The sequence below is a fragment of the Carettochelys insculpta genome, chromosome 30 (genome assembly GCF_033958435.1).
Source record: "Carettochelys insculpta isolate YL-2023 chromosome 30, ASM3395843v1, whole genome shotgun sequence".
Lineage (NCBI taxonomy): Eukaryota > Metazoa > Chordata > Testudines > Carettochelyidae > Carettochelys > Carettochelys insculpta.
Window position 1 is genome coordinate 13,302,857 of NC_134166.1, and position 13,454 is coordinate 13,316,310.

Genomic DNA, 13,454 nt, shown 5'->3' on the forward strand with positions numbered 1-13,454 from the left:
CAGCCTGGTGTCCCTATTGGGTCCACCCTGCTGGGCCCCTTTGATCAGCCCATGCGACTGCCCTGTCCCGACTCTACTGGTGGGCCCCCCAGGCAGGAAAAAGGAGATGCCCCTTGGCCACAGCCCCCTGATACTGCCAGTGCAGGGGGGTGCTTAGGGGAGACACATCCAAGTGAACTTAGCATGCCAGCTGTGCCTGGGCTGCAGAGAGAGACCGGCACAGGGCACTGTGCTGCAGGGAATAGACTGGGGGTGTCCTTATAAGGCTGCTCCTCAGCTGCCGCACCCCAGAGCTGGTCGCACCAGGCCTTCCCCAGCTGCCCTACCCCAGAGCTGGTCGCACCAGGCTTTCCCCATGAGGCATTGCTGTGTGTCCATTTCCCAGCTGCCCCACCCCAGAGCTGGTCGCACCAGGCCACCCCCATGTTGCCTTCCTGTATGGCATCTCCCCATGTAGCTGAGTCTGTGTGTGGAGTATATGGGCAACTGGCTCTGTACAATCTGTTCTCCCACATCACCAATGCAAAGGACGAGTCGGAGGCCTAGCGGGGCCGGGCAGGGCCAGACAGGGCGGGTTTTAGACAGGTCTTCCATTGCCTTGATTGCTTGTTTATGTCGTGTGGGTAATTCTCCCAGGAAAAGGGGAAGTGCGGAGCCAGGCAGAGATGATCGTCTGGGCAGGAGGTTATTGGGGAAGTCATACAACGTTAGAGAAACAATATTAAATAGCAAACACAGAGAGAGGCCAGCAGCAGGCAGGGCCAGGGATCGACAACCAATGCCTAGGGAGGAATCCCAACCCACAGCCCCCTGCTGGCCCAGCCCCCGGGGGCCCCCTCCACCCAGCTGTGCCAGTGCCCCTTACTCCCAACCCACAGCCCAACCCACAGCCCCTGCCATCCAAGTCCTGGGGTCCCCCGGTGCCCCTCACTCCTGACCCACAGACCCTGCCATGCCAGCTGTGGCAGAAGAAGGGGATCTGAGAGCCAGGACTGCTGGAGTCTGTCCCCATGTCTGGAAGGGAAGTGGTGTCTAGTGGTTAGACCAGGGGTGGACGCCAGGACTCCTGGGATCTGCTCTCCACATCTCACCTGACCAGTCTTCTCCCCATTTTACCCTTTAACACCCCTTGGGGGGGCGATTCCTCCTTTCCCAGCCCCCCCTCCAGCACTGGGGGATGGCGGGGACCTGCCCCCTCTCTGCCGTCCCCCCCCTCCCCCCAGCGCATCTCCCCCGCCCCAGTCCGCCCCCCCTCCCAGCTCGGGTCCACTTTAGCCCCGCCCCCCCGCAGCTCCCGGCCCCGCCCCGGGCAATCCCAGCTGGTGCGGGGGTTGCTGCAGCCGACGGCCAGGAGCGGACGGGACGGGCCGGGAGGCAGCGCTCCGCCAAGGGACCCAGGAGTCCGGCCCCAGCTGCGAGGTAAGGGCCTGAGGCTGGCGTGGGCGGGGGTAAATCTGCCTGTGCCCCCAGCCCATGACCCCATCTCATAGCCGGAGTGCCCCATCCCCCCTGCATGGCAGAGCCCCCCCCCACCAGCCCCCCGCCCCCCTTCTCAGTCCCCCCACCAGCCCCTCCCACCCCACATCCTCCCCCCGCCTCGCACTGCTGCCTGTCACCCCTTCACCCCGCTAAACCGACCGCCCCCCCCCCAACCGGCCCCCTCGCTGTGCATCTAATTCTCTCTCTGATCAAGGGCTGAGACTGGTCTTGATTCGGCTCCCCTCGGAGATCCCCCTCCAGGGGCAGGGCTGTGAGCAAACAGCGGCAGGGAGGGAGGGGGTAAGGGGAGAGATGGCCAGGGCGGCCTGGAGGGATGGACAGATGGATGCTCCAGTCTCATAGCAGTTCCCTGGTTCTCTGTATTGCGTGTCATTTCCCAGCTCCCAGTAGCCAGAATAGAACCCAGGAGTCCTGGCTCTCAACAACCCCCACACACTAACCACTAAACCCCACTTCCATCCCAGAGACAGGGAGAGAACCCAGGAGTCCTGGCTCCCAACATGCCCCCCGCACTCTAACCACTAAACCCCACTTCCCTCTCAGAGACAAGGAGAGAACCCAGGAGTTCTGGCTCTCAACAACCCCCCCACACTCTAACCACTAGACCCCACTTCCGTCCAGAGATAGGGAGAGAACCCAGGAGTCCTGGCTTCCAACTCCTCCCCTCTACTCTAACCACTAGACCCCACTTCCGTCCAGAGACACGGAGAGAACCCAGGAGTCCTGGCTCCCAACCCCTCGCCTCCTACTCTAACCACTAGACCTCGCTCCACTCACACAGCTGGGGAGAGAACCCAGGAAGGTGGATGTTTCCTGTGTCAGTCTTTAGGACTCCTGGTTTCCATTCCCAGCTGTCTATGGCGTGTGGTCTAGACCCCAAAGGCCTCCTGCCCCATCTCCTGCCCCCAGAGCCAGCCAGTGCCCCACCCTGGGGCTGGATGGGAGCCAGCGCCCCCTGGAGGTGGAAGCGAGCTGGTCCCCGTCCCAGCTGGGCAGGGCTGGAACGTTTGCTGTTTACCTGCAACAGAAAACTTTCTGGCTTCCCAGCAACGCAAGGCTGCGCCTGTGTGCAGCTGTCCACGCCTGCGACCCCAGGGCCCCGTGCTGAGGAACCATGAATGGGATTGAACTGTTCCCTCTGCCTCACACAAACACTTCCCTGTAGGCGAGAGGTGCCTGTCAACAGGGGCTGGGGCTGGGGAGTACAGTGGGGTCTAGTGGTTTGAGCAGTGGGGCTAGGAGCCCAGACTGCTGGGTTCTACTCCCGGCTGTGGGTGGAGAGCAGTGCCTAGGGGTTAGAGCAGCAGCGTTGGAGGCCAGGACTCCTGGAGTCTCTCTGCCACACTGGGGGGAGTGATGTCTAGTGGTTAGAGGAGGCAGGGCAGGGAGCCAGCATACCTCTGTTCTGTGGCTGGGGGGCAGGGATTGACTCCTGGTTTCTGTCCCCCTTCTTTTGGAGGGCTGTAAGGTCTAGTGGTGAGAGCCGGGGGCAGGGTGTTCAAGCAATCCTTATAGCCCTGGGACTATGCAAGCCCCACTCCCACAGCTGGGATGGACAGAGGCAGGAGTGGACAAAGCTGCAGGTCCTCTAACAAGCCTGCCCGTGACTCCAGCTCCTGGAAGTGCTGGTACAGGTGTGGGTGAGAGGGTCACCGGCTGTGTGTTCCTGCTGTGTGTGTGTGTGTGTGTGTGTGTGTGTGCATGTCCCTGTCGCCCCTGCGGGAGGGATCAGGCCCTGCTCTGGGCGTGCGCGTGTCCTTGGCATGACCGTGCCGTGTGCATTCCCACCTGCCTTTCCGAGAGCAGCAAGAGCGTGTTGAGCAGAAGCCATGCACCCGACCACTCCAGCCCCACCAGGAGTTTGGTTCATGGCTTGGCTCTTGCCCTGTGTCTGCGGTGCGCCCGGGACAGGCTGCGTCTACACGTGCACGCTACTTCGAAGTAGCGGCCGTAACTTCGAAATAGCACCCGTCACGTCTACACGTGTTGGGCGCTATTTCGAAGTTGAAATCGACGTTAGGCGGCGAGACGTCGAAGTCGCTAACCCCATGAGGGGATGGGAATAGCGCCCTACTTCGACGTTCAACATCGAAGTAGGGACGTGTAGACGATCCGCGTCCCGCAACATCGAAATAGCGGGGTCCTCCATGGCGGCCATCAGCTGGGGGGTTGAGAGATACTCTCTCTCCAGCCCTTGCGGGGCTCTGTGGTCACCGTGGGCAGCAGCCCTTATCCCAGGGCTTCTGGCTGCTGCTGCTGCAGCTGGGGGTCCGTGCTGCATATACAGGGTCTGCAACTAGTTGTTGGCTCTGTGTATCTTGCACTGTTTAATGAAAGCGTGTCTGGGAGGGGCCCTTTAAGGGAGCGACTTGCTGTTGAGTCCGCCCCGTGACCCTGTCTGCAGCTGTGCCTGGCTCCCTTATTTCGATGTGTGCTACTTTGCCGTGTAGACGTTCCCTCGCTGTGCCTATTTCGATGTTGGGCTGAGCAACGTCGAAGTTGAACATCGACGTTGCCAGCCCTGGAGGAGGACGTGTAGACGTTATTCATCGAAATAGCCTATTTCGATGTCACCACATCGAAATAGGCTACTTCGATGTAGCCTTCACGTGTAGACGTAGAGGAGGTCCTGCTCTGCCCTTGGGCGGGACCCGAGAGCCCTCCCCTGCCAGCACCCCGGGGTGGGAGATCCCTTTCATTCCTTTGGCCTGTTGTGGAAATGGGGTCCATGCTCCCCACCTCTTCGGGAAGGGGTTTTATTAGCCTTTTCTGCTTTTCCACCCACAGGCCCCAACCGCCTGCAGGTCCCCTCCTGGGGACTGGCAAGTGCCAGATGGTTTAGGGTCACGCCAGCAGCGGATTGGCCAACCCGTGTCATTAGTGCCCCATGGGGCAGAGTCACTGGGTGACCGGGCACAGGCAGAGACCTAGGCCAGATTGACAACATCGGAGGAGAGGTGACGGTCCAGCCCAAGCCCATAGAGATGCGGAACCAGGACACCTGGGTTCCATCCCCAGTTCTGGGGGTGAGGATCCTGGTCACTTTCTTGGAATATTTGGTAGCTACGATACAGTAGAAGAACTTCCAGTGGAACGCCAGAATCCTGGCTCCCAGCTCTAACCAAGAGGCACCACTCCCCTTCCCAGAGCTGGGACTAAAGCCTGGGAGTCCTGGCTCTCTGCCTCTCTGCTTTCTAGATCCCACACCCTTTTCAGGGCTGGGGCTAGAACCCAGGAATCCTGGCTCCCAGTCCCACCCCAGCTCTAGCCACCAGACCCTGTTTCCCTCCCAGAGCTGAGAAGACAATGCAGGACTCAGGGTCCCCTGTACCAGGTGAGCTGCCTCTGTGTATAACAGCACCCAGAAGCATTTTCCCATTGCCACAGGGCAGGCTGGGGCTGAGCAGATCCGGGGGAAGTGGTTTGTGGGGTTCTGTAGCCCCCATTTGCCTGGAGTCCCATCACCAGCTGGGGGAGTGGGACATTGGCCAAGCCCAGGACAACATAGACACATGGGGCTCCGAGCAGCAGAGAACCTTTGTTCTTTGAGACCTTTGTTCCCTCCCCAGGCTGGCTGGTGTGATCCGGGGAACAAACTGGAATTTCTCCCTGGGAGTTCAGAGCCAGGGATGCCTAGTGGTTAGAGCAGGAGGCAGGCCAAGAGTCAGGACTCCTCAGTTCTCTCCTTGGCTCTGCGAGGGGAGTGGGAGCTAGTGGTTAGAGCAGGGGGCTTGAAACCCAGGACTCCTGGGTTCTATTCCCAGCTCAGGAAGGGGTCGGAGCAGGGGCAGTTGGGAGCAAGGATGCCTGGGTTCTATTCCCAGTGGCCTTCTGTCCTGATCCCTAGCTCCCCACAAGGCTGGGCCTGTACCAAGCGCTTATTTCTCATCCTGAGCCAAACTGGGCATCTCGTCACCTCACTAACAGCTAGCTGGACTGAGCAAAAGTGTGTCTGCTCCGCAGCTAGGCCAGCCACAGAGGTTCTGCCTCCTCAGGCTCTTAATTGTCCCCTGCAGCCAGCTCTGGGGCTGGGGGATGTAAGCAGATACCAGCCTACTAGATCTGTCAGGGAATGGAGCCACTCCCGTGCCCTAGGGGCCCAGGAGTGGAGCCCTGTACCCAGCCTGCAGTCAGGGAGCTGTGTGTGCACAGGGTGGACCCACAACGCTCTTGGGGCATTCATTCTGGATTGGGGTAGGAGTTGGCACCCCCAGGGAAGGGGAGAAAGGCCCCCTGTCCCAGTCCCTGCGCTAGCCAGTGCCCTGTCCTGGGTCTGGATCAGAAGCAGCGCCCAGCGCCATTGCTGGTGCTGTGTAAAGCACGTTTTATTGGCTCCCCGCTGATTGTCGAAGCAGGAGCTGCCTCTGAACCGAACCCCCTGGAATAGCAGCGGTGGGGGCGGGGGGAAATGAGCGGAGATTGGGGGTGAACAGGGATGATTTCTACCCCGCACTAAGAGCAAAGAGAGAGACCCACGAGACAGCAGGACCCCTGCAGCCACATGGCCTGGGTTCCTGTTCCACATGTCCATCCAGGAGAGAGGCAGGTGCCACTCAGCTGAGGAGCAGAGCATCCCCAGCTGGCAGCCTGTGATTATGCTGGTGGTGCACCTCTGCACATGCCTGGGCGCACACAACAAAATTCATTCTGCCCTCAGATGGAAAACGTTGTGGGGGACCCTGCCCATGACCCCAGACTGGCCCCACTGCCCCCCTTTGTCCCCAGAAGAGAAGCTGCTCTGTTCCAGGGGCCCTGGTCACACCCGCGGGTTTTAGAGCATTTCCAGGCTCTGCTGGTGACACAGGAGCTTTGGTTGACCTTCACCATGCGGTGCCCAACTCGCTCGCTGGCCTTGCTGCTTGGCTTGGCCCTCTGCCCAGGGGGCGGGGGGAAGGAACGGGCCAGCCCCTGGTTTACAGATGGGGAAACTGAGGCACAGAGCAAGTGAGTTGCTCCAGATTACAGCCGGAGCGTAAACCAGAGCTGGGAACAGGACCCCCAAGGCTCCGAGCCCCGCCCCGCAACACGTTAACCGCTCGACGCCCCCTCCCCTCCCCCCCGCGCCAGGATAGAACCCAGGAGTCCTGGCTCCTGCGGGAGGGAGGGGCTCAGCGGCTCTCGGCAGCGGGGGCAGGGCCGTGGGAAAGGCTGGGGTTGTTGGCCCAGGGCTCGGGGGATCTGGCGCTGAGGCGGTTCCCACACGCCCCCCGCGCTCAGATCAGGGAGGGGAGAGCCGGCCAGGGCAATCAGGGCCATGCGACTGCCCCGGCTTCAAAGGACGCTGATAAGCGATACACACCCGCCTGACGTAGGCTGCCCCGCCTCGCTGCGCTCCCTGTGGGGCCAGCCCCCCGGCACAGCGCCCCCCAGTGCTTGGTCTGGGCATTGCCCGCCCCCCGCCCCACCGCAGCACAGCGGCCCCTACTGCCGCGCTGCGGCGGCGGATGAGCCGTGGGGCGGAAAGAGGCCCCCGGGGGGGAGCGCAGCTGCCGCGTGACTCAGCCCTTCCCGGCGGCGGGGGAAGAGCGAGCAGGTAACTGGCTCGCCGGCCGTCTCCCGGGAGCCAGGGCCTCGCAGGAGCTTGCAACAGGGCGCTGATAGAGCTGAACCCACGCCGGCGGCGCCCGCCATGGCCCTGCCCGGGGGCCCTGACTTCTCGCTCCCACCCAGGAGATGCGCTTCGTCTCCCAGAGCGGGGGCCAGAACCCAGAGGTGCCACGCGCCAGCCGCCCTGCTTTAACCACTAGTCCCCACTGCCCTCGCAGAGCCAGGGCGAGAACACGCAGGAGTCCTGGAGCCTGGTTCCCTATTCTAACCACTTGACACCACTTCCCTTGCAGAGCCAGGAGTCCTGGCTCCCAAACCCCCCTTACTCTAACCATTAGAGCTCACTTCCCTCCCAGAGCCCGGGCGAGAACCCAGGAGTCCTGGCTCCCAGTCCCCCAACCCCGCCACCCAAACCCACTGGCCAGAACTCAGGAATCAGCTCCGACCTAGACCCCCAGCAACAGCTGTCACCGTGTGTTCCCCACTCCCCCGCGCCATCCCTCTTCCTGGCTGCATCTCTGGGCCGCGGGGGCCATCCCCGGTCCGTTCCTGCCCTGAGCCTGGAGGTCGTGCCTGAGGAGTCACCCAGCGGCTGCAGAGACGAACCCGGATCTAGGACGGCGGGGGCAGGATGTGGGCGAGGAAATGTAAATTGAGCTCCCCAGCGAGATCTGGGGCAGTGATAAGCAGCTGGCTCCGCGCAGCTGATGCTGCAGCGTCCCGGCCGGGCTCACGGGGCAGACTCAGGTCACCCCCTTGCAGCCGGCAGGAGGAGGGGAATACATGTGGTGGGGTCAGGGCGCTACTTGGATCACGCTAGGTTCGGGTTTCTGCTGCCCTCTGCTGGAGGGGACGGGCCCTGCACCGCGTTAACTCTGCCCCCTGCTGGAGGGGACCCGTCCTGCACTGGGTTAGCTCTGCCCCCTGCTGGATGGGACAGGCCCTGCACCGCGTTAACTCTGCCCCCTGCTGGAGGGGACCCGTCCTGCACTGGGTTAGCTCTGCCCCCTGCTGGATGGGACAGGCCCTGCACCGCGTTAACTCTGCCCCCTGCTGGAGGGGACCCGTCCTGCACTGGGTTAGCTCTGCCCCCTGCTGGATGGGACAGGCCCTGCTCTGTGGTAACTCTGCCCACTGCTGGACACACTGCTTTGGACTCTGGCTCAGTGTTTCCGGCGCCCCCTGTGGCAAGGTCCCACTCCTGTTCCCAGCACCCCCAGGGACAGGGCCCCATGTTTTGTTCCCAGCGCCCGCTTGGCCAAAGGCCCTGTGTCCTAGCTCTGACCCTCTCCTCGCTTTGTCCCCAGGTGCGATGCCCCCAGCATGGCCCCCCAGCAGGAGGAGCGCGCCCTGTACCTCTCCATCTACCTGCTGACCATCCTGACCGGCTTCCCCACCAACCTGCTGGCCCTGCACGCCCTCATCCGCAAGCTGCGCCGCAAGGCCACCCCCAACTGCATCCTCCTGCTCAACCTCACCCTCTCAGACCTCTGCTTCCTGGCCTTCCTGCCCTTCAAGGTGGCCGAGGCCTTGGCCGGCTGCTGGCCGCTGCCCGACTTCCTCTGCCCCCTCAGCGGCCTCTTCTACTTCAGCACCATCTACTCCAGCACCCTCTTCCTGACGGCCGTCAGCGTGGAGCGCTACATGGCCGCCGCCTACCCACTCCGCTACAAGCTGCGCCGCCGCCCGGCCTACGCCGCCCTGGCCAGCCTGGGCCTCTGGCTCTGCTCCCTGGCCCACTGCAGCATCGTCTACGTGACCGAGCTGCAGCCGGGCAATGGGCTGGCCAACGCCACCAGCACCTCCTCCAAGGCCGTGTGCTACGATGACTTCACCCCCAGCCAGCTGCGGTTGCTCCTCCCTGTGCGCCTGGAGCTGGGCATCGTCCTCTTCCTGCTGCCCTCCCTCCTCACCTCCTTCTGCTACTGCGGCTTCATGTGGGCCGTGGCATCCTCGCCCCACATCCGCCGGGGGAAGAAGCAGCGGGCTGTGGGCCTGGTGGCGGCCACCCTGGCCAACTTCATCATCTGCTTCACGCCCTACAACGTCTCCCATGTGGTGGGCTTCGTGCAGCGGACCAACCCGGCCTGGAGGGACAAGGCCCTGCTCCTGAGCACCTTCAACGCCAGCCTCGATCCCATCATCTTCTACTTCTCCTCTTCCGCCGTCCAGCACTCCTGCCGCCGGTTCCTGGCCCGGCTCTGGGGCATCTGTGCCCTGCCCCCCTTGGCCAGGAAGGTCTTGTACAGGCGGACAGAGAAGCTGGCACCGAGGCAGGGCCAGCAGCAAGGCAGAGGACTGGGGGGCAGCCAGGTTTGCTGCTCCAAGCTGTGAGCCCACCAGTCACCCTCCCTGCCTGCCCACAGTCTGGCAGTGATACAGCCCAGAGGGTTAGGAAGGCAGGACTCTTGGGTTCTGTCCTTGGGACAGGAGTCCATGGGAAGTGGGAGTCAGGACTCCAACGTCCTCTTTCCAGAGCTTGGGATCCCCTCCCTGCAGCCAGGACCAAGCTGGGAAGCACCAACCATATGACATAATGGGGTAAGGACTGGAGCCTGCCACTGAGCTTTGTGTAGGTCCCTCTGCGTCAAAGGCCTCTCTTTCGAGGGACTCCCTGCCCTGTGAGGCCGAGCTGACAAAGCCCAGGGCCTGCTGTGTGACCCCAGGCAAGTCATGGCCCCACTCTGTGCCTCAGTTTCCCCAGCTGTACAGTGGGGGCAATGACCTGACCCCCAAAGCACTGAGAGGAAAAGCCAGCTACTGTGATCATCCAGGGACAAAGGGGGTGTCTTCCTGTCATGATTATTAGCAACATGATCCACCTCTCAGAGGTGCTCTGTGGGGACTCAAACCCACCACCCTTGGAACCAAACCCCACATCTCTGCCTATTGCACTGCAGCAGGTGGCCAGCAGTTGTGGGCTGCTCTCCTGGCTGGTGAGATGGTGCATATCAGCAATGCACCCCCACAGCAGAAGGAGGTGCCAGCGTGTTTTGGCTCTCGTGGACCATAGGTGTGGGATATGTCCTGTGGGTAGTGCCTGGCAGGGGCGTGCATGGTCAGACCAAAACAGCACCCCCTGGTGGAGTCGCTGGGGAGTACCATGCTCCTGGCACCCCCTGCTGGACTCACCTGGAAAGGCACCCCACTGAGATCCTTGTCTCAGACCTTCAGCATCCATTTTGCTGCTCCCTCTGACTGGTCCCCATCTGTGCGTGTGCATCCAGCCAAAGGTGCCTCATTAGCCTCTGTAACCACAGCCAGGAGGTTAAAGCAGCCGATGCAGGGGTCACCACTGGGGAACGTGATGTGGTTTGGTTATTGAGGAAATAACGGAGCGTGTGAATGGAGCAGTGAGGGGGACTGGTCTGTCCACTTATAAACGGGACTCAGACTGGTTACCATGGGGAGGGTCAGGGAATCAGGTCTCCTGGGTTCTATCCAAGCTCTGTGAGGGTGCAAAGTCTCGTGGTTAGAGCTGGGAGCCAGGCTCTCTGGGTTCTCATCCCAGCTCTGTCCCTGCTTGCCTGTGTCTTATCACATCCCTGTGTCTGGTTCCCCCCCCGCCCATACAGCATGGAGAAGTATATTTGTCCAGCCCCTGGAACAATAACATTTAATTAGCTAATGTTTGCAAAGCACTCTATGCACCCAGCTGGGAAAGCAGAATAAACTCCCTACAAGGAGTACAAAAGCGCTTTGACACAAGCACTGCAGGGCAGCTCTGCGATAGATGGGAGATCTGGTTAGTATACAGAGGGGAAACTGAGGCACAGAGCATCGTGAGGCAGGAAGTGAGCCCAGGAGTCTCACTCCCAGCCTTCTCTCCGCTAAGCTCTAGGTCACACCATTTCCACGGTTTAGAAAGTGGACACAGCTCCTTTGGTCAGAAAGATGCTATGGCTTGACAGCTCGACTTGGAGCTCTGGTAGTGTCAATGGGTCCAGATTCCAGCACGGACCGATCAGCCAGAGCTCTGTCGCAGCTAGTAGGACCAGATCCCAGCTGGGACCAATCAGCTACTCTGTTGGAGTAATTGGGGGCCAGATCTCGGGTGCTAATCAGCCACAGCTACCCTGAATTGTGACTGGCTGATGTCTCCTTCCAGCTGAAAGGAAGTAACTCAACCTCTGATTTCCATGCGAAGGGCTGTTTGGAGATTAATTTATTGGGCAAACCAGGCAACCTGGAAAGTTCAGATAAGAATGAGGTGCCGAACCCCGACTGCCAGGAGAGTGCAAGGTGAACAGGGCAGTGTTCAGTTCATTTAATCTGATAAAGGCTTTATTAACACCTGCCGCATCTCCACAGGTGTACAATGGAGTGGAGCAGAGCTGGTTTTGAAAGCGGTCGAGAGCTGCTATAGGAAGGCTGCAGTAGTAGGTTGTTGTCACGTTCTGGAGGGCTAAAGGAGTTACCTCATCAGCTGGCAGGAGTAGTAGGTTATTATCCCCTTCTATGTTTAAGAGCCAAGCTGGATAATAACCCTTCACAGACAGTAGCTATTAATGGTTCATAGGGAAGGAAATAAATAACAGGTGAGGTTCCACAAGGATCAGTTTTGGGACTGTTCTGCTCAATATCTTCATCAGTGATTCAGATGCTGGCATACAGAGGATGCTAATCACCTTTGTGGATAATACCAAGCTGGGAGAAGTTGCAAGTGACTTGGAGGACAGGGTCAGGATTCAAAATGATCTGGACGAACTGGAGAAATGGTCTGGGGCCAATGGGATGATGTTCAACACAGATAAATGCAAAGTACTGCAGTTAGGGAGGAACAGTCAGTTTCACACAGACAGACTGGGAAGGACTCCTTAGGAGGGAGGGCCACAGACAGGGATCTAGGAGTTACAGCGGACCACAAGCTGAGTGTGAGTCAGGAGTGTGACACTGTTGCAAAAAAAGCCAACCTGATCTTGGGCGGCATTAACAGGAGTGTTGTGAGCAAGACACAAGGAGTCGTTCTTCTGCTTTACTCTGCTCTGATTGGGCCTCAGCTGGAGAACTGGGTCTGGTTCTGGCCCCACATTTTAGGAAAGAGGTGGAGAAGTTGGAAGGGGTCCAGAGAAGAGCGACTAAAATGATGAAACGTCTAGAAAATATGACCCATGAGAGAAGATTAAAAGAACTGGGTTTGTTTAGGTTGGAGAAAAGGAGTCTGAGAGAGGACATGGTAGAAGCTGTCAGCTACCTAAAATGGTGTTACAAGGAGGAGGGAGAAAAATTATTCTCCTTGGCCTCTGAAAATAGGAGACGAAACCATGGGCTTCAGTTGCAGCCAGGGAGGTTTGGGTTGGACATTACGAAAAATTTCCTACCTGTCGTGGGTGGTGGTGGGGGTAAACACTGGAATAAATTGCCTGAGGAGGTTGTGGAATCTCCATCACTGGAGACACTTACGTCCAGGGTAGGTAAGCATCTGTTGGGGATGATCTAGATGGTGCTTGGTGCTGCCATGAGGGCAGGGGACTGGTCTCAATGACCTCTTGAGATCTCTTGCAGTTCTAATGTTCTGTGACAATAGAGCATAAGCTTTTGCGGGCAGAGACCCACTTTGTCAGAGGCATGAATGGGGGGGTTTCAGAGGAGGATTTAAAGAGGGGGGTTTCAGTAATGGGGGGGGCTTTTTAGCCCTCCTCTGACCCCCCCCCCACTCATGCATCTGATGCAGCGGGTCTTTGCCTATGGAAGCTTGTGCTCCAAAATATCTGTTAGTCTATAAGATGCCACAAGACTTCTTGTTGTTTTTGAAGCTACAGACTAACATGGCTACCTCTCTGCTACTTAGGAGTCTATTCTGTGTCTGGCCCTGGGATGCAGCTACCCCTGGGGCAGGGCAGCTGGGGAATAGCCACACAGTGGTGCTGCCTGGGGTTGGGAGAGGGCATTCGGCCAGGACTTGGGGGTTTGCATCGTAATTCCTGCAGCCAGTGCCAAGGAAGCAGCGCGCCGGGGCCCTTGAGGGCACAGTGTTCCCGGGGCTGTCAGGCATCGGGATGCTAAGCAGCACACAGGCCAAGGTCAGAGGGGGCCACGGCTCACACGGCAATGTGAAAACTGCCAGGAATGTGACATCTGCGGGACGGACGCTGATTGGAGACAGGCTCAGCTCAGCCTGGGCACACGGCAGCCAGAGCCAGAGCCAGAGCCAGAGCCAGAGCCGGGGCAGTGCGGGGGGGGGGAGGGGGAGCTGATTGTCTGGGGGGGGGCTCACTCCTCCCCTCTGAGCCCCAATCTCTCCATGACCCCCCCAGACACACACTTCCCATCCCCCCCTCAGCCTCCCAGCCTTGGCTCCCTGTGAGGCACTGGGAGGCTGGGAGCCCGGACTCCTGGGTTCTGTGCTGATCTAGGGGTTAGAGTGTGTGTGGGCAGAGGGGAGGGGCTGGGACCCTGGACTCCTG

At 60.0% G+C, this 13,454-nt stretch overlaps 1 protein-coding gene across 1 annotated transcript; it reads left to right on the forward strand.

Annotated features, from left to right (window-relative positions):
• Positions 1 to 1,373: 1,373 nt before the first annotated feature.
• Positions 1,374 to 11,255, forward strand: LOC142003797 (free fatty acid receptor 3-like). The gene is made up of 2 exons (XM_074981076.1): positions 1,374 to 1,419; positions 8,355 to 11,255. Exon 2 carries the CDS (start codon positions 8,371 to 8,373, stop codon positions 9,379 to 9,381), a length of 1,011 nt encoding a protein of 336 aa, XP_074837177.1. The 5' UTR covers positions 1,374 to 1,419; positions 8,355 to 8,370; the 3' UTR covers positions 9,382 to 11,255.
• Positions 11,256 to 13,454: the final 2,199 nt, after the last annotated feature.

Excerpts from the sequence above, each read along its gene's own strand:
- LOC142003797 (XM_074981076.1), top strand. The coding sequence starts at position 8,371 with ATGGCCCCCCAGCAGGAGGAGCGCGCCCTGTACCTCTCCATCTACCTG.